Source organism: Chlorocebus sabaeus, chromosome 24 (genome assembly GCF_047675955.1).
Source record: "Chlorocebus sabaeus isolate Y175 chromosome 24, mChlSab1.0.hap1, whole genome shotgun sequence".
In the NCBI taxonomy this organism is placed as follows: Eukaryota; Metazoa; Chordata; class Mammalia; order Primates; family Cercopithecidae; genus Chlorocebus; species Chlorocebus sabaeus.
In genome coordinates this window covers 44,798,600-44,818,373 of record NC_132927.1, presented here as the reverse complement: position 1 = coordinate 44,818,373, position 19,774 = coordinate 44,798,600, and the positions used below count along the sequence as shown (strand labels likewise).

The 19,774-nt window shown below is 40.5% G+C and overlaps 1 protein-coding gene across 7 annotated transcripts in view; it reads right to left on the bottom strand.

The window, feature by feature from the left end:
• RAD51B (RAD51 paralog B) overlaps window positions 1-19,774 on the bottom strand; it is a 775,981-nt gene that overhangs the window by 185,309 nt on the left and 570,898 nt on the right. For all 7 annotated transcript variants that reach the window (XR_012090986.1, XR_012090988.1, XR_012090987.1 and 4 more), the window contains exon 9: window positions 14,058-14,161. Coding sequence is in view for 4 of the 7 variants with exons in the window: in XM_073011105.1 (XP_072867206.1) it covers window positions 14,058-14,161 (104 nt within the window). In the remaining 3 variants the exon portion in view is untranslated. The remainder of the gene's footprint in view (window positions 1-14,057; window positions 14,162-19,774) is intronic.

The following is a 19,774-nucleotide window of genomic DNA, read 5'->3' as shown; positions in this document are numbered from 1 at the left end:
TTCTTCTACCAGATGTCCTAGTTCATTGCTCTTAAATTCTGCTTTTCATAAAGCTTCAAGGCATGGATGCAATTCAACCAAGTTGTTTGTCACTTCATAACAATCATGGCCTTTACTTCAGTTTCCAATAAGATATTCATCTTTTCTATCTGATACCTCATCAGAATGGCCTTTACTGGGCCGGGTGTGTGGCTCACACCTGTAATCCTAACATTTTGGGAGGCCAAGGCGGGCGGATCATCTGAGGTCGGGAGTTCTAAACAAGCCTGACCAACATAGAGAAACCCCTTCTCTACTAAAAAAAAAATACAAAATTAGCCAGGTGTGGTGGCAGGTGCCTGTAATCCCAGCTACTCGGGAGGCTGAGGTGGGAGAATCACTTAAGCCTGGGAGGCGGAGGTTGTGGTGAGCCGAGATTGTGCCATTGCACTCCAGCCCAAGCAACAAGAGTGAAACTCCGTCACAAAAAAAAAGGGGGAAAAAAAAAGAGTGGCCTTTACTGTATATTTCTACTAACATTCTGATCACAATCATTTATGTAATCTCTAAGAAGTTTCAGATTCTCTTCTTCCGAGTCCTCCAGAATTACTGTTAATGCTCCATTTATAGCAATCTAGGCTTTTGTTAGCCTGCTACTCCAAATTCTTCCAGTCTTTACCCATCACCCAATACCAAAGCCCCTTCCATATTTTCAGGTATTTATTATAACAACCACCACACTCCTTGTACCAATTTTCTGTCTTAGTCCATTTTGTCTTGCTATAACCGAATACCACAGACTAGCTAATTTACAATGAACGGAAATTTATTTTTCACAGTTCTGGAGGCTGAAAAGTCCAAAATCAAGGGGCCAGCATCTGGTGAGGGCTTTCTTGCTGCATCATTGCATGGTGGAAGGGCAAAGAGAGGGTGACAGAGAGACAAACGGGGGCTAAACTTGTGTTCTTATAAAGAACCTACTCCCGCAATAACAAACTCACTTCTCTTGTTAATGGCATTAATCCATTCATGAGAGCAGGGACCTCATGGGCTGATCGCCTCTTAAAGGTCCTACCTTTTAATAGTTTACAATGGCCATTAAGTAAACTACTACTTAACATATGCTTTTTTGGGGACACATTCAACCACAGTATATACCTTTTCTTGAGGAAAAATACTGGATTATTAGGATATGACAAAAAGTGACCAAGGTGTCATAGTGACTGCTATGGCAGTCACTCATCCAACTTATCTCAGTGGGTTTTCTCTGAAAATAGTTGGCCTTTGAACAACCACAACATGTAACAAGATTCCCTACACAGAAGGGTCCTAGAGACTACTGTTTAATTCAAACTGAGATTATAGGTATAGGCCAGGTGCTGTGGCTCATGCCTGTAATCTCAGCCCTTTGGATGACTGAGGCAGGAGGATTGCATGAAACCAGGAGTTCAAGCCCAGTCTGGGCAACACAGCAAGACCCCATCTCTACATAAAATTTAAAAAATAGCCAGGTGGGTGGTATGTGCCTGTAGTCCCAGCTACTTGGGAGGCTAAGGTGGAAGAATTGCTTGAACTCAGGAGTTCAAGGCCGCAGTGAGCTATGATCATGCCACTGTACCTCCAGCCTGGGCGACACAGCAAGACCCTGTCTCTAAGGAAAAAAAGAGATTACAGGTGGTTCCTGAGAAGGACTGGCCTCCTCAAGTCAAAGGGATCAAATGCTGACAGACTCAGCAGAGCCAGTTACAGGGATCTTGGAGTCATGGGAATCTTTGAGCAAATCTACATGAGAAAAGCAGGGAGGATGATGTAAAAAGGCAAAGCTAGGGTCAGAATGGAGTCACAAGTAGGAAAGAGAGATCAGTCACAAAGAAGAGCCTAACATTCCAATGCAGGTCAGTATGGAACAGTATATCTGGAGAGAACACTGTACAAATAGTTACAAATAAGAGAGAACAGGTTGGTATAGGCACAGCTGTTGAAGGGTTAGAAGCCATCCTGGAGCCACCAAATCTTTTTATTATAAAGAGGCACCAGTAAAAACAAAACAAAACAAACAAACAAAAACAAAACATAGTACTACTAGAGGGTTTTCCCATTTTACTAGACATTGACGGAATCTTCATAAAGATGCTGGGATAATACTTTCAGAGAAGAACAGACAACTGAGAAAGGATTTAAAGATAAACCGTGAAATGGATTACTGTGTGGAAAAATGACTTTGCAAGGAAAAAATGAAGAAATAGATATCATTTATATGTCATTCTGTATCATCCATGAGGGAAGGGAGGTATCTATGGGATGCACCACTATACCTCCTGGACCCTTAGGTTCTCACTGGAGGACAGAGATGAGCACAGGTCCGTCCCCATTGTGGGCAAGATGCCACAGAGATTTCTCTTTCTTCTTTGACAATAAATGACAGAACATTGAAGCCAAACCCAGAGCACAGAAAAGGCACTGGCTGGAAAGGCTAGTACTTGGAACAGAGAGGAAGAGCTAGAACTTCCCCTGATTGAATGGTGAGATTCAGAAGACCATGTCCTGTAGAGTTCATTCTTCCTGAAAAGTGTTCTGTTGTCACACAGAGCCACACGGTTATAAGGAAATAACTAATCATTACTAAACGGAGATTGAAAAAGCTCTCTCGAGGCAATGGATCATTCCACTCTTTGAAGGGGTATTCCACCAAGTATAAGCATTGAAGGTAACCACACCACAGGGGTTAAAAAAAAATTGTTCTGCAATTAATTCCAAGTAACATGCATGAATAATCTTACATGAACATGGTACTTGGTATAGAATAAAGGTTAAGAACCTAGGGATGTAAAAGAGGGAGTGTATGTATGTGATGGGGGAGGGAGAGGCAAAGGAAAAGGAAAGTTCTGGCTTTGCCCCTTAGAAGCCATGTGATTTAGAGCAAAATTTTCAAACTCTATAAATTTCAATGTGCTCCAACTGTAAAGTATATCTAATAATACCCACCTCACAGAGTTGTTGTGAGGCTTGAAAAAGAAAATGCCCACAAAGCACTCAGCAGAATAATTGACACAAAGTAGACTCTCAATAAATGGATGAATAGACTCAGTAAAGCAACCAGAGAGCCAGGGCCGCCAGGGCTTTGGGTGGATTGTTTTCAATCCCTCCCAGACATACCAGTGCCTCAGCTCTAATTCTCTAAGGTTTGTAAAAGATGTGCCTCTTTCTGGAGTTTGACACTCAGAGAATTCTGTTAGAGAATCACAGATCATAATCCCAGCTCAATCTTTCATCACCAATTCTGAGTTGAGGATTCAGAAAATGGGCAGTGGGATACAACCATGGGAGCTGGGTTCTCCAAAGGTGTTCTCAAAATCATGGTCCCTTTGGTAACAATAAAATGAGAGTCCAACAGTCAAGCACACACAGTCTTTGTCTGAGATGCAAGAACTCTTACGCTCTGCCAAGGTAAAAAGAGAAACTTCCAGAAAGAGACTCTCGGTGAAAAGAAAACCTTGGCTTCAAGCATTCTAAGACAGTTGCCAGGAGCCACTGGCTTATTTAAAAATCCAGGGAAGCTTGGGGGTAGGGAGGGGACAACAAGGTAAGGTGAAGATTAAGGGAAGGAAGGAGTGAGTGACTTATGTCAACTTTGCAGTAACTGAAAATTCCAAATTATTTTCAGTGGCAGAAATCAGGAAAGCTCAATGATCTGTATTACATTTGAAAATTAATCACCCATCAGATAATGTGTAGCATATCATAAAATGTTATGGTAACATAATCAGACTAACATAAATTCAAACAGAATGCTAGAGACTTACTTGATCCATTTCTCCTCAAACCTCCACAATGTCAACCTTTCGTCTGCTTCCCATTCCTCTACCCCTACCTTTTTTTTTTTTTTTTTTGAGATGGAGTCTCACCCTGTCACCCAGGCTGGAGTGCAGTGGCGCGATCTCAGCTCACTGCAACTTCCACCTCCTGGGTTCAAGCAGTTCCCTGCCTCAGCCTCCCGAGTAGCTGGGATTACAGGCGTTTGCCACCACACCCAGCTCATTTTTGTATTTTTAGTAGAGATGGGGTTTCACCATCTTGGCCAGGCTGGGCTCGAACTCCTGACCTCATGATCTACCCACCTCGGTCTCCCAAAGTGTAGGGATTATAGGTGTGAGCCACCGCACCCAGCCTCCTCTACTCCTAATTTTATAAGCTATTAAGAATTTGGAAAGGCCTGAGGCCCCCCCACTCCACTCATGGCACTAATCAGTGACATCAAGAAAGGACTTGAAATGAAAACTAGCATTGTACCATGCTGTGCACCTCCCAGCCACAGCTACCCCAGGAGAGAAGCAGAGGCCACAGGCACAGGTGGAGTAGCATCTCACAGCAGGGATGCTCCCCCAGCAACAGCAGCCAGAAGACCAATGCTCCAGGCTGGCCCTGCTTTGGCCACATGGGTGACAAGCTTTCAAATCTCACACACACAGGCAGAGGAAGGGGCATTTCAGAATCATAGGCATATGCCAGGAGTATTTCAAAGCCAAAAAATGCCTAGAGCAAGAGAAAAAAAGCAAGAAGAAGCTCCTCATCTCCTTGCTTTTATATTCCTGCCCCAGGGTGGGAGGTGTCATTCTAATATATAACTCAGTAAGTTTTACAGGTAAACCAAATGACATTCTAGGTCTAATCATTGTTCGGGAAAAGTCAGAGAGGAAGATAATAAAGACCATTCATTGCTACCCAGCAGAATCATCACCAAGTCAAGGCCTCCTTTTCCAGAATCTCATTTTATTCCTAAATTAAAACAGTGACAACTGTCAGAGGCGTTTGAACCAGAGCGACTCCATCTTGAAAACGAGCTGGAAAAATAAGGCTGAGACCGATTGGTCTGTATTCCCAGGAGGTTAGGCATTCCAAGGCACAGGATGAGATAGGAGGTCAGAACAAGATACAGGTCACAAAGACCTTGCTGATAAAGCAGGTTTGCCATAAAGAAGTTGGCCAAAGCACACCAAATCCAAGATGACAATGAACGTGATCTCTGGTGTCCTCACTGCTCATTATATGCTAATTATAATGCATTAGCATGTTAAAAGACACTCCCACCAACATAGTGACAGTTTACAAATGCCATGACAACATCAGAAAGTTACGGTATATGGTCTAAAAAGGGGAAGAACCTCAGTTCTGGGAATTGCCCACCTCTTTACAGGAAAACTCATGAATAATCCACCTCTTGTTTAGCATAAAATAAAAAAATAACCATAAAAACAGCGAACCAGCAGCCCTTGGGGTTGCTCTGCCATGGAGTAGCCATACTTCATTCCTTTACTTTCTTAATAAACTTGCTTTCACTTTACTCTATGAACTCTGGCACAAAGTACACTCTTTATGGACTCATCCCAAATTCTTTCTTGCATGAGGTCCAAGAACCCTCTCTTGGGGTCTGGATGGGGATCCCTTTCCAGTTACACAACCACCACCTTACATCTCAGAGAACATGGTACAGGAAAAAGAACTGAAGGTCTGGAACTACACAAACTTGGTTTCAAATATTGATGCATCACTGAATACGAGTTACTTATGTTATTAGCTAAGTTCCTCTATTTGTAAAAATAGAGATGATCAGATCTATGCTGAAGGGTTATTGGAGGAATTCATGGAAATAAAACACAAAGGGTCAAAAATGATCCCTGCAAACTCAAAGGTACTCAGTAAAGGCAAACTCCCTTGCATCACTAGAAAATAAAGAGGAATTTAAATTAGTATCACCTGGTACACAGGAACCAAGCAAGGATGCTGTCCCTTACAAATATGGGACCCTGGGATGGCAGGAAACGGGTTCCCACACAGGCTGCTGCCTGCCCTCAGCCTCTCTTCCTCCCTCTATCCTGCCCTGCTTTTTCAAAATAAAGATTGACTCAAAAATGTGATAACCAAAAAGCTTCTCCCATGCTCGTAAGATCAGACAAAGTTGGTTCTCCCATTGCACACCTTTAGTCTATGAAGATGGGGACTAGGAAGCCAGGATTTAAGGGGGGCCGTCCGTGAGCACAAATGGCCATCTGTATGAGAGCGGTAGCATAGCTAGCCTTGTGGCATATGTTGTCTATAAAGAAAGTCACTTGACTGAGGAGTTCATGCTCACCGTGAAGTTTAACTTGTAAAAAGTCACATATTCATATTTGGGCTCAAGAATTTAAAAGATAACTTTTATCTTGTAATTGATTGCAATGTGGGGTGAGATGGTGCTTAAATTTTTTTTTTCCTGCACAGTTCTTTAGGATTTCTTTACGAACCACTGAAAGTCATGAGAGATATAAACATATCACCTGCAAAACCAATAATTTGATTGGGTTTGGGGACTTTTTTGCCTAGAATCTTTCTACTAAAAGTCACCAGAGTAAAGTGAAATAGCAACACATTCAGAATTGAAAGAATTGAATTTCTGTTCCATTTCTGCTACTTACTAGTTGTGTGACCATGAATGAATCAGTTAATATCAATTGCTTACTGCCATCTGTAAAACAAAGGGGCTAGAATGGAGTATGAGACTGAAGAATACCATGTAAGAATCACTCGAAGTGCTTTTGCTATAAACCGCAATCCCAGGCTTGCCACCACCCTCACTGAATCCAGCACTGGGGATGGGGCCTGGGATCTTCATCGTTCGCAAACACCTGGGATTTTTAAATTCACTGTACTTGAGACTCACTGGAGAAGATGATCTCTGGACTGTATCTCAGATGGGCACTGTCATATTCTAAATGCTTTTTGTTCTAGTGAAAGTGCTGATTCATTTGTAAATCAGTTCATAATTTAGGCAGGTGTTGAACCCTTTTTTCCTTTTTCCTTTCTCTAGCCAATGAGGTTGCTCATTTTCTTCTTGCTCACAGCTAACCAGCTAAGACTAAAATATAACATCCTGTCCAATCTTCATTCTCAAATGAGCCAAATAAATTTCAAGGTCCTTGACTTTCAGGGCAGCACCTTGTCCAAGAGATCTCATAGCTGTTTCCCATGTTGTTTTCCAACTGAAAATATTTTTCTTCCCAAGCCAGACAACAGGGTCTTCCATTTGGTTCCAAAGCCCTGTGTCTCTTCCACTTCCTGCAACTGCTCAGATTTCTCTAGAAATCTCTTACCCAGGTATTTGGCCTAGTTTACTTAGCAAGTTAGAGCAGGGAGGGTCATTGCACAAGGGATTTTGGTACCAGACAAACAGTATATAAAAATAAAATAAGTCAGAGCTGGAGGAGAATAACAGAGGTGATAAAATGCTAGTGAAATGAGTGGCTCATTAAAGGGTAAACCATGGACATGCTCTGTAAGAGGACCAGTCATTTGTCCCCATGATGGTCGGAGCTCATGCACCTCAAAGAGAGAAGTAAGGACATGTGCTAAAGTCTGCCATAAAAAGAAATGTTTTCAGTTTAAATATGTTAATACATGTATTCTTTCTTCTAGATATGTCCTTTCTACTTTTTGGTGTTAAAGTGCCTTTACCTTTTTGAAATGGTGGTAACAGTTAATTTGATAACTCTATTCGATAAAAAAATGATGTTTAAAACATCATGATGGTTCTCTCACCCTTGTTTTGTTTTTATTTTATTTGGCTCAAAATCTCCTAGGAAAGACTGACTCTCCCCCTCAGCAAAGGTACATGGTCTATCGTGGTCAAAGCATGGGAAAGGCAACCCTCCATCTGTAGCGTGGGAGTCACTGTACCTGTGTATTTTCCGCTGGCAATTTCCAATGGAACCCTCTTAAGAGAAAGTTCTCTCCACTTGAGCTCATTCAGAAATAGTGATTTCTTGGATATACTGACTTTTTTCAAAGGGATCCCCACGGTTTGTTTGTTTGCAGGTCGTAGGAAAGATACAGGTATTCTTATCTCAGATGTGAAGATGGAAATAGGAGATGTCCACTTGGGTCCTTGACTTTCAGGGCCCTTTCTCAGTGTGTTGCCCTTTCTCGGTCCCTGCACTGTGAGTAGCACCTCGCTGTATTCATTCACTGGGACCGCACACTTTCCATAGGATTGCCTCACATTTTAATACATTTGCCTAGTGCCTACTGCCAATACATTGCCTGAAAAAAAAGGGATTCTTTTAACGTCACCATTCTGGGTTCCCCTTTTATTCATTTCCCCAATCCACTCAATACCTGTTAGAGCACTTCTGTTGGAAGAGTGTGGGCAGGGGCTTGGATTTCACACTTGAGCAGCTCTGGAAAGGGAGGGGACATTTATACCCAAGACAATGTACCTGACTGGATTTTAGGTTCCCTTTGCCATTTCTGCAGATATTTATGCTTTAAAAGAGTTTTTGCTACCCCTGCAGCACAGCCGAACTTCTCCTCTGGCAGAATCTAGTCACACACACACATACTCACATAATTCTCCTTGCCTAGAAACAGCAGATGAGCTGGAGTAGAAAACAAGAGAACAAGTACAATGACCGGGACCCATGCTACCAAGGGAGAGAGGTTCCTTTTGAGTTACGACAACTAAGCCTGAATCCTTCTTAGGAGGAATCTAAGAGTAGGGAGATACACAACTATGACTTATATCAGGTAAAACATCATCCTCAATATTTTTCTTTGGGTGAATATGAATATAAGCCTGACATGCTGCCCCAAATCTACCCTTCAGCTTATCTGGGAAAAGAATGTATCAACTTTTCTTTAGTTATTCAGTCTTGCATTAAGCCTGTCCAACAACAGAGAGGAGAAGTTAAGACTTGTAGAAGATAGCAACAAAGATTTCCTAGCCTCACACCAAAGTCCTCATGCTATCTGGTCCCTGAAAGCAGCTGCAGAACCCTTCTCTCCCTCAGCCTGGGTCTGTGTTTAGGGTTCTGGCTTGCTTACACAAAGGCTATCCCATAAGATTCCAAGGGAAGCCTGACTCCCATCCTCCCATAGACTCCAGCAGGCTGGTTCTACAAAAAGTATTCCTATGTTCAGTATTCTTACAGTATTTCTATTTAGGTATGTGCTTATAATTGTTGAGGTTTGATGCTAACCTTTTAAACTGACAATTACTAACATTTTAAAGGAATGGTTAAACTGTAAAACTCAATTTCTATACGGAAGAATGATTCTAAATAAGCAGTCCTTCGTCCTTCAGACTGGGTTCACGAGTAGCTACATGGAGCGTGTTTCTTTTTCTTGCTTTCTCTCTGTCTTTCAAAATAAATGTATCTACTGTGTAAGTGTCAAGCACTGCCCTTACATTTGAGGGTACGCAGACAAATTCAGTCACAGACCTCAAGGGGCTCATAATTCAGGGCTCAGAAGTCTAAGAATAGAGACAAGGGCCAGGTGCAAGTGTGGGCCAGAGGGAAGAGGGATGGATCACAGCTGGTGTCAGGGAAGTCTTCACTGTGATGATATATGAGTCTTTGAAAATATAAAATGGACACTGAGAATCCTATCACCAGAAAGGAAACACTGAATATTTGCAAGATGCAAAGCAATCTTCCAAGATGCAAAACTGGGACTTTGAGAAAAGCCTACAGATTCAAGTGTGGATCAGCAGCTTGAGTGAGATTGGTTCTGTCAACAATTTACTAGGTACTTTAGGCTCGCCCCTCAAGCGTCCCATAATTTCAGGGTGCCTCCTAAATAGAAATGAAAATATTATTAGAAAGTTCGTTTAAATAAACCTCCTATATAAAAAAAAGACCTCTTTCCCATTTGTTGAAATAAGAGAGTCATAATATTTATTTCATCAAGGGGGTGTGAGGCTTAGTCAGGATTCATTTACTTCATTACTCCTTCTAGGGCACTTGAAAATTTATATAATCCCATTTGTGGTTTGTCAGACCAGACTTCACGAGGATTTGAGGAGAAATTGTATAAATGTGAATGTTTTTATCGAGTTTTTCTCTTCCTTCTTTCAAGTATAACTAGCCTTACTCTAGCTTTTCCAACCCTCCACTCCTCTCTGCATGCTCTGCCTCATTAATCGCTACAGAACCTTCCTTAGTGGCAGGACCCCCCATCTCCTCTACACTTACTTCATTCACTATGCTCTTACTGCAAGTCCGGTTTGCATGCTTATCTGTTTCCTCAAGTAGACTGTGAACAACCAGAGGGTATCAACCATCTCTTACCTGTTTTTTTTTTTTTTTCTTTTTTTTTTTGAATCTCCAGCACAACTAGTTACACAGTGACTAGCAGAGAAGAGGTGATTAAATAAAGGTTTGTTAAGTGAATGAGCGCCCAAACCCTCTGCTCTTGTTACAAGACAAAACCCAGCCTGTGCTCGCTGACGATGCAGCCTATCCTCCTGTTCTTCAGCTGCAGCTCACTCTACCCCAGGACCTCCCCTTTCTGACTACCTGAATTTTATCTATTATTTAAGGCAGAGGTTCCCAACCTTGGCTGCACATTAGAATCACATGGGAGAGCTTTACAAATAAAATAAACACGGATGCTCAGCTCTACTGGCAGAGATTTTGATTTAACTGGTCAGGGTGGGGCACTGGCATTGGTATAAATGCTCCTGTGATGAGCCTTAAGTGCAGCCAGGTTTGAGAACTACTGATTTTTTTCTTTTTTCTTTTTTTTTTTTTTGAGACAGAGTCTTGCTCTGTCACCTAGGCTTGAGTGCAGTGGTGCAATCTCTACTCACTGTAACCTTTGCCTCCTGGGTTCAAGCGATTCCCTTACCTCAGCTTCCTGAGTAGCTGGGACTACAGGTATGTGCCACCATGGCAGGCTATTTTTTTTTTTTTGTATTTTTAGTAGAGATGGGGTTTTACCATGTTGGTCAGGCTGGTCTTGAACTCCTGATCTCAGACGATTCACCCACCTCAGCCTCCCAAAAGTGCTGGGATTACAGGCATGAGCCACTGCGTCCTGCTGAGAATCACTGATTTTAAGGTAATACTCAAGTCTCACCTTTTCCTGAAAAGACTTAATATGTTTCTGATGATGTTACCTTCCTTTGGATTCAAAGCAGTTACTGTTTTAACCACTCATTAGACAACAAATCAAACACTGCCTTGTGGCAGTACCTCAGTATTAGTTTGTTTGGACCTGGAGGGCAGGAACTAGTCTTCTACTTCTTTATATGCCCATGCCATGCACAGGGTAGACCAAAACATATTTTTGATGGTTTAAAACAACAACAACTACAAAAAGTAGGAGAGGCCATTTTAATTCTACTCTAAGAACATGTCTTTGGTAAGAATAAAAATGTTGCAAAAAGGGTGGGGCAGGACTGAAGCAGAGTAGGAAAAGAGTAAATAAAAGTCAAATGGAAAAAAAGCTAAATTAGTCCAAAAGAAAATGTTTTCCAGCTTCTTAAGAGAGTTTTTGCAAACACTGAAGCAGAATAAGCAAGAGAATTAACTTGGCTTGTGGCCCTGATAAGGAGATTTCTTTCTTGGTTCTAAAATTTTGCAAAGTTTCCAGGGTGTAAAGAAAATAATCAGCCAGGGAGGACTCCTTCCCTCGGACGACACAATTCAGTTCTTGGGTTAATCGGCTTGAAGGTCTGCTCAGCTTGACCTGACCCCCTTCCAGGACTGTGATCTGAAACTAAGCCTCACATTCAAGAGCCCTGGTGTAGAGCTCAATGTCATAGAAACGGGATAAAACATAATCCTCATCCCATAACCTTGATCCCTGGGTGTAGTGGCCTCTGCTAGGGCATTGAAAAAAAAAACCTAAAAATCAAAAAACTATACCTGTTATCTTCTCTAAGTGGCTGGTGTTCCAGAGGTCTAACTACCCTAGAATGATCCAGGCACGTTCTGCTACTAAATGGTGTTATAAGGAAGTGCTACTTGGTGCAATTACTTTAAATGTTAGCTTTAAAGTACTGTTTTGTGCACATATCCCAGAAAAGGTTTAGCTTCATACGGCTTCTATAGTTTTTGATTAAAAAAAAAAAAAAACACAGGAAAGACTCAGGGAATCACGAAGCACACCCTCTGCTAAGGCAAGATAAGGTCACCAGACAGAGACACGTTTTCTATATCAAACTTTATTCCAGTTATTAGGTCACAGGTTTAACAACTGGTCCCCAAAGGCATGCATATTTCTATCGATTAATAAAATGGATGTTCTTTGCCTGGGTTGGCCATTTTAACACTGGCCATGTTTTACATTAATTGTTTGAAAACATGATTCCAAGGCATCTTATTGCTTAGTAATGATAGTAACAAGTTGTCTTTTGTAAATTAAGATAACATGACTGACCCATCTAATGGGATGTGAGTTGATGAACTGTCACTGATCCATCCACACTTTGCTCCTGGTTCTCCTTATGACCACTGGCCTGCGTTTGACCTTCTCAGCCAAAAGCCAAGAGCCACCAACATCCTCCAGTCACCAAAGAAACATAAAAAAATAGCATTTGTCCTACCAGCTACTTCCTGTTGACACTGACTGGTTAATTTATTAAAACAAAAGAAAAAGTAAAATATGGCTCTGACTTCTTTATTCACTTATAAATTCTAACTGGAATTAGTAAAACTAGGATTTAGGAGCCTTGATTTCATGATACCATATATAATAGACGAAGTCATAAACTCCGTGTGTAACAGTAAGAATGGCTTCTAAAATCTAAAATCTAAAGCAGAGACAAACTACAAGTTTTGAAGGAGTGAGATGATCAAAGATCCATGAAAATGAATGAGTCAACACTGATTCACGAGGAATTTTGCTTCCTCTGATAAAGTTTACATAGGCGTGTTTGACAATCCTTAATGATATCCCTGAAAGGTGCAACACAGCTATTTAGCATGATTTACTACCAAAGGTCATTAGATTCTCCAGGAATATTTTGGAATGTGTTCCACTAAAAAGAGAAATAATAGCTTCAGAACCTGGGATACCGGACTCATCAGGGAAAAGGTACCATTGAGGTAATGAGTAGTCCAGGGCCTGAAAAACTCAAGAATGTTTCCCTGAGTAGAAACAAGCAATTCTATCTTCTCAGGCATGGCTGACTTGATCACCAAGCTGGAATATTATTTACATAGTCCAAGGCAAACCAAGAAGAATTCTCTGGTTTATAACGAAGGGCATTTGGAAAATTATGTCTAGAACAGGCAATAGCTGATGCCTGTTTTTGATGATTCCTGCTTCCTTGGAAAAGAGCCAGTTTACCTAATGCAGGTAAAGGCAACAACAACTTTTCTGCCATTTTCTCCAGAAAGGATCACCAGAGTGACATTTCATGCCTCTGTATCTAAATAGCCTGGATTTGATATATATTTAGCAAGGTGGGCAAATCTGGCTTCTGAATTCTGTCCTATCCAAAAAATCAAAATAATCACCCATCTTCTTCTTCCTCCTGCTTTTAGGAGAAACTAGATTGAATCTGGTCACACAGCAGGATACAATTGAGGTTAGTCATCAGGAAAAAGACATTTTTTTATTGTGAAACATTTTACCAAAGCTTTACCAAAGAAGTCAGACAGTGGTGTCCTTTTCTTTGGAATGAAGAATGAAGAGAGAAGACTTAAAAGGAGGTAGAAGGTAAACTTTCTGGATGTAAGGGAAGGATTCTCACTTTTGGCCAGTATAGAAACCACAAATAGGGAACTCTGAGATGGTGATCAACCATTTGGAGGTCTTTCTAGCATCATTCAGTACTTTACACTACAGGCGTATGCATTAATGAAAAAGTACCTATTATCTGGGGAGTAGTTTATTCACTTGGCAGCAGCTGCTGGCCTAAGATTTTCAAGGTACACATACTCCAAGAAAAAGCATCATCATTATTTAATTCATATGCAAATTATGTAATCCTCAACAAACACATTCTAAGTGAAATTATCATTTAGAGATAGAGAATTGGATACCCTTAGAGACGTGGTCCTTGGTCACTTACAAATATCAGAGAAATGCTGACTTTGTGGGAATCAATTCTTACATATTTTCCTGTGTGTGACTTGTCTCCCCACTTTATTATAACTGCTGTTGGGACAAGCAGAAATGCTGATTTCTTTATGTCCTACTAGCCAGTGCAGGCCCAGGACAGACAATGTAGCCAGCATTTTCAGAAGATGCTCAGATTGCTCAGTACATCTCATTCCCCAACCTTCATAGTCAGAGAATACTGTCAAAGCACTCACCTGTCTTCTCTCTGAATCAAGGTACTGGAGGATCAGCCGGGTATTCACACTGTGACTCCAGGTATTTCCTAGTGCAGCTATCACACAGCTGGATCCAGAAGTGCCTGAAATGAAATGGTAAAAGCATGCTTTCAGATGCCCTTTCTTGAGATGGCATTTCACATGAAGTTCAGACATTACTCATTGCCCAGAGAGCACTTGGAGGCTCAGTTCATTACCACAGAACTTGAGGAATTAGTGAAGTAGGACAGGGGTTAAGGAATATGAGACAACAAACCAGCAGGGGTTTCCTTCAGCCTGGGTGAAAGTGACCACTACTGGGCCAAATAATAACAGAGTTATATATCAAAAAGAGGTTGCATTGCAAGACAGCTCAGAGCCATTGCTACTAGTAAATGTAGCCGTTCAATATCAAAGGCATAATGCTACTCCACAGAATAAGAACCAGTTATGAAATAGTCTTAGTTTAATAGAGTTGTTAGACATTTTTAGCTCGACAAGAGTCTTAACTCAATTTTCCTTATCAATATAGAAATGGTGGCATATACATATAAAATTCCCTTGTCCTCCCACCCCTTGTATACACACACCCAAAAAAGGAATCTGGAAGATCTCAAAATTTCACAGGTAATCTGTTTTAGACATCCCTATTCCAAGAAAAACATTCCTTTACCTTCTAAGACTTTCCTATAAGGAGGGTCTGAAGTAAACTTTATCTGAGTTCCTAGCCTCCTCCAAGTTGCATCTTACATCTCCAAAGCTTTGCTGACCCTTCTTGACATCACCATGAGAAAACCCTTTCTGCTCCCTACCTCCTCCTTCCCCCTTGAAGGCAAGCCAACAAGTCCTGCCGTATAGAAGCCAGCTCCCACTATCATGTCTAGCACATCCCATGGCCTCCTCTGAACCCCTGTGCCCTGTGCCCGAGGGCTCTTCTGAACCCACTTTGGCCCTGGGCCATGACAGGAATCCTAACCTTAGGAGGGCACAGTTGGGCATTTAGTGTGCCTTGTAGCCTCCAGATACGATCTTTTTTCTATGAGGAGACTACATACAGGTTGAAGTCCACTGAATTAGTTAAAACAAAATGAGGTCTTGAGTGTGTCATCTGTTGCCTCCTTACTGCATCATCTGATTTGTATGCCTCAGTGTGGAGTAGGAATTGGTCTTTTGTTTCCAGGGCAAACACCTTCCAGGGTGGTCTACTAACTGCACATGGCCTTAAGCACCTGGGCCCAAATGCTACAATAGACAAATGTAGTTCAGTGGTTCTTGGCTGGAGGGTGGTTTAAAGTGTTCACAGTGTTACTGGCATCTAGAGGGTAGAGGCTGGTGATGCTGCTAACCATTTTATAATGCATAGGACAGCATCCTACAACAAAGAATTATCCAGCCCAAAATATAGCAGTGCTGAAGTTGAGAAACCCTGGGTCAGATAACACCAACCATATATATGTATTTCCTGGTTCAAGCAGGAACAGGAATGAATGAAATGGAAATCAATAACCAAGGTCTCAACAAGCCTGGGGATATCAGATTGAAGGAGAATTCAGGGTAAGAAAGAATAAAATTTGGGGTAACCTCAGTTCATCATGCACACAGTTCAAAATATGCACAAATTAATGTGAAAACAAATAATCTAGATTGTTCCGATCTGATCACATCATTCCCCTACTTAAAACGCCTTCAGTAGTCCTTCATGCCTGAGATTAAATACTGTCTCCTGAACAATGCACTCTGAGCACTCTGTCAGCTGCCTCTGCATCTCTCTCTGGCTTCACCTCTCTCAGCCCCCTCACTGGATGGTGTCCCATGACCTCCTGACTTCCCTGGCCTCATCCTCCTTGACCTCTTGTCAGCAGTTGATAAAGCTTCCCCCTTCCTTGGCATCCAATCTACTGGCCTCTTCTGCTTCTCCTTTTACCATGCTGATTACTCCTTTCCTTTCTCTGCCTTTGTTTTCTCTTTCTTCTTAGTTGAGGGTGGACCTTAGGGAGTGGGGCATGACCACATTTTTTCTTGTCTAATACCAAATGCTTTCAGTGTCCAGGAAAATAATGTACATTAGTAAAGAGGCCAGGTGCTTGCATATTAACATGTAGAAATTCTTTACCCACACTAAGAGAGACAGTCCTTACCATTTTTCTTGAAATTCACAACCCTCTCAGTCTGACTTTTTACCTTCCCCTTTTTGATAGAAATAGACTTATAGAAAAATATTTTCTACTATAAGAAAACCAACACTGCAAGGGCAATAGCAACTACATTTGCATTTTAGAGAAACAGCTCTATTGAGATAATTTGCTATCATACATCCTCTGATTTCAAGTGGCTTTTGCTATATTCACAGAGATGTTCAGTCATCACCACCATTAACTGTAGAACATTTCATCCCCCTAAAAAGAAATCCCACACCCACTGGCCACCAGTCCCCAACACCCCATTCCCTGCCTACCTCCAGTTCTTGGCAACCATTAACCTATTTTTTCTTTTTCTCCATAGATTTAGTAACTGACTTTCAATTAAAGCCTTAGGAGATGAGGGGAAGTGGTGAGTACTGTGGTGAGTTCGAGAATTCATCCAGGATCTCAAGGGGGCAGTCTCTGTTCAGCTCTAGCTGTTGTTGTCATGTGGCAATGTGAGTTCATAGTTAGTCACATCTTATTTATTTATTTATTTTAAAATTGTAAAAAACTTTTACAATCACATCTTTTGATTTTTAAAAATCATAGTGATATGATTTTTTAATTGTGCTAACATTAAAGTGCAATTTTGATTTTTAAAACGGAAGCCAGAAATCAATGCTTTAAGTATAATTTCCTGATTTTAAAATGTTGGTGTAATATGTATACTTCTAAAAACACACAAATAAACATGTTTTTGAGCCAGATATGCCTCATTCCCATCAAGCCTGCAGTGTCTGCTCCACATGGCATGGCTCCACTTTGAAAAGGATGAGAGCCCATTCGACAAGGTGGATGGTTTCTACGCCTTTGTCTCAACCTTTGGCTTGTCTCAACACTTGTCTTCCATTTTTAACCACAAGAACTGCAAGCCTACATCATAAATTTTAGCACTGTAAATTCAGTATCATCAAAGCAAGCTCATATTTTCCCATATAAATCTACTCCTCCATCTCTGTTCCTTCCTTTGACCCTCCAGTTAATCTGGTTTAAAACCTCAGCTCCATTTTTAAAATGTTTCCTTCTCTCCTGCTTCTTCTCACTTGCAATGAATTGAGAGGTGTTACTGATTTAACTGTAAAATCCTACCTATATCCATCCATTCATTTCTCCTACCTCACCCTTAGATCCATTCCTAACTCTCCATTCCCCCTAACTCAACCTTAGACCCACATTAGCTTTCACCTGGTGTGACTGCTTTAGTTGCCTATTGTCCATGCTGCTGTCACTTTCTCCCTATTAAAGCCATCCTCTGTTTTACTACTTGATTAACCTCCTCCAAGCACACACCTAAGCATACCACCCTCCCATTTACAACCATCATGCTCAAAAACTTTCAGTGGCTCCCAAGTGCCTTCATAGAATTCTAAATTCCTAACACTGGCATTCAAGAACTTTCTACCCTGTGCCCACCTGCCCTTCCAGACTTCTTCCCCCTGCTCCATTTCCCACATCTGTGTTCCTACTCAATCACTTATTTCCCATGCCCCTCCCTCATCTGGAACTCCCCTATGTTCACATGTCCCAAATCTACTCTGCCTTCAATGCTACTTTCTATGTGCCAATTTCTCTAATCTTCACAGAAATAATGTCTTCCTCCTGTAAACTTCTATAATACTTTATTTTACTGTCTCACATTACAATCATTTTCTACCTGTGGTATATTATTTGTGTGTTTTTCTTATCATCTTTAATACAGAGTCATGCTCTGCATAATGATGTTTCAGCAAATGACAGACTGCAAATATGACAGTGGTCCCATCACATTATCATGCAGCTGATAAATTCCTATCACTTAGTGATGTCACAGCACTGGTAACATCATAGCACAATGCATACTCGCATGCTTGTGGTGATGATTGGTAAATAAACCTACTGTGATGTCAGCTGTATAAAAGTACAGCACTTACAATTATGTATAGTACATAATACTTGATCTTACTAGAGTATATGTATTTACTATACTTTTAATCAACATTTTAGAGTCTATTCTACTTATAATAACCAGTTTAGTAAATATAAAAACCAGTTATATAGCTACTATACTTTTATGTATTTACTATATTTTTATTGTATCTATATTTATGTATTTACTATATATACTTTTATGTAGTTTATGTATTTACTATACTTTTAATGTATTTACTATACTTTTAATTATGATTTTAGAGTATATTCTACTTATTTTTGAAAGTTAACTGTAAAACAGTTTCAGGCAGATCCTTCAAGAGGTATTGCAGAAGAAGGCATTGTTATCATAGGAGATGACAGTTTTATGTGAGTTATTGCCCCTGAAGACTTTCCAGTGAGACAAGATGTGGGGGTGAAAGACAGTGATATTGACGATATTGATCCTGTGTAGTCCTAGGCTAATGTGTGTGTCTGTGTCTTAATTTTTACCAAAAAAGTTTAAAAAGGTAAAAAAAACCTCAAAAACAGAAACAAGCTTATAGAATAAGGATATAAAGAAAATGTTTTTGAACAGCTATGCAATGTTTATATTTCAGTTATGTTATTACAAGATCAAAAAGTTGAAAAAATTAAAAAATTAATAAAGTAAAAAAGTGATAGTAATCAAAGGTTATTACTAAAGAAAGAAAAATGCCTCCATCAATGAATGTAGCCTAAGGATACAGAGTTTATGAAGTCTACAGTGGTGTACAGCAGTGTCCTAGGGCTTCACGTTCACTCATCACGAGGTGCACTCACCAACAGACCCAGAGCAACTCCAGTCCTATAAGCTCCAGTCATAGTAAGTGCCCTACACAGGTGTATCATTTTTAATCCTTTTACCATTTTTATTGTACCTTTTCTGTTTAGATGTGTTTAGATACACAAATACTTACTATTGTGTTCCAATTGCCTATAGTATTCAGTACAGCAACATACTGAATGGGTTTGTAGACTAGGAGCAATGGGCTATACCATATATCCTGGGTTTGTAGTAGGCTATTCCATCTCAGTTTGTGTAAATACATTCTATGGTGTTCACACAATGTCAAAATTGCTTAATGATGCATTTCTCAGAACCCATCTCCATCGTTAAGTGACATATGACTATATATTACAAAGAGGCCAAACCCACGTCTGATATATGTCAGCATGCCTGAGTTAACACAAGGTCTGAGACACAGAGCATGCTTATAAACACTGACTAAGTGACTAATTAAAAAGTTATTTCCATTAAATTTTGAATCATATTATATCCTTGTTTTGGCAGCAGGTTTACATCCTTAATTCTATCTTGCTTAGCTAAAATTAACAGGTTTACATTTTTCAAGTAAACTCTAAAAGTTAGTTGCTTAGATGCCTGCTAAGTGATGGGATGAAGGGAGGCTGAGCTCTAAAGTGTGTCAAGAAAAAGCTACATGTGAGTAATTAGGAGTTGCTAGTTAAGCGCACAAACATTTTCTTTTTTGGTGATAAACTGTAGGAGTTTCTCAGGTCTATAGGAAGACACAGGATGTCTTCAGAGATTGGAGCCACACTTGGGCCAGGAACAACTATTTAAAGGACTCCACGTTGCTAAACCAA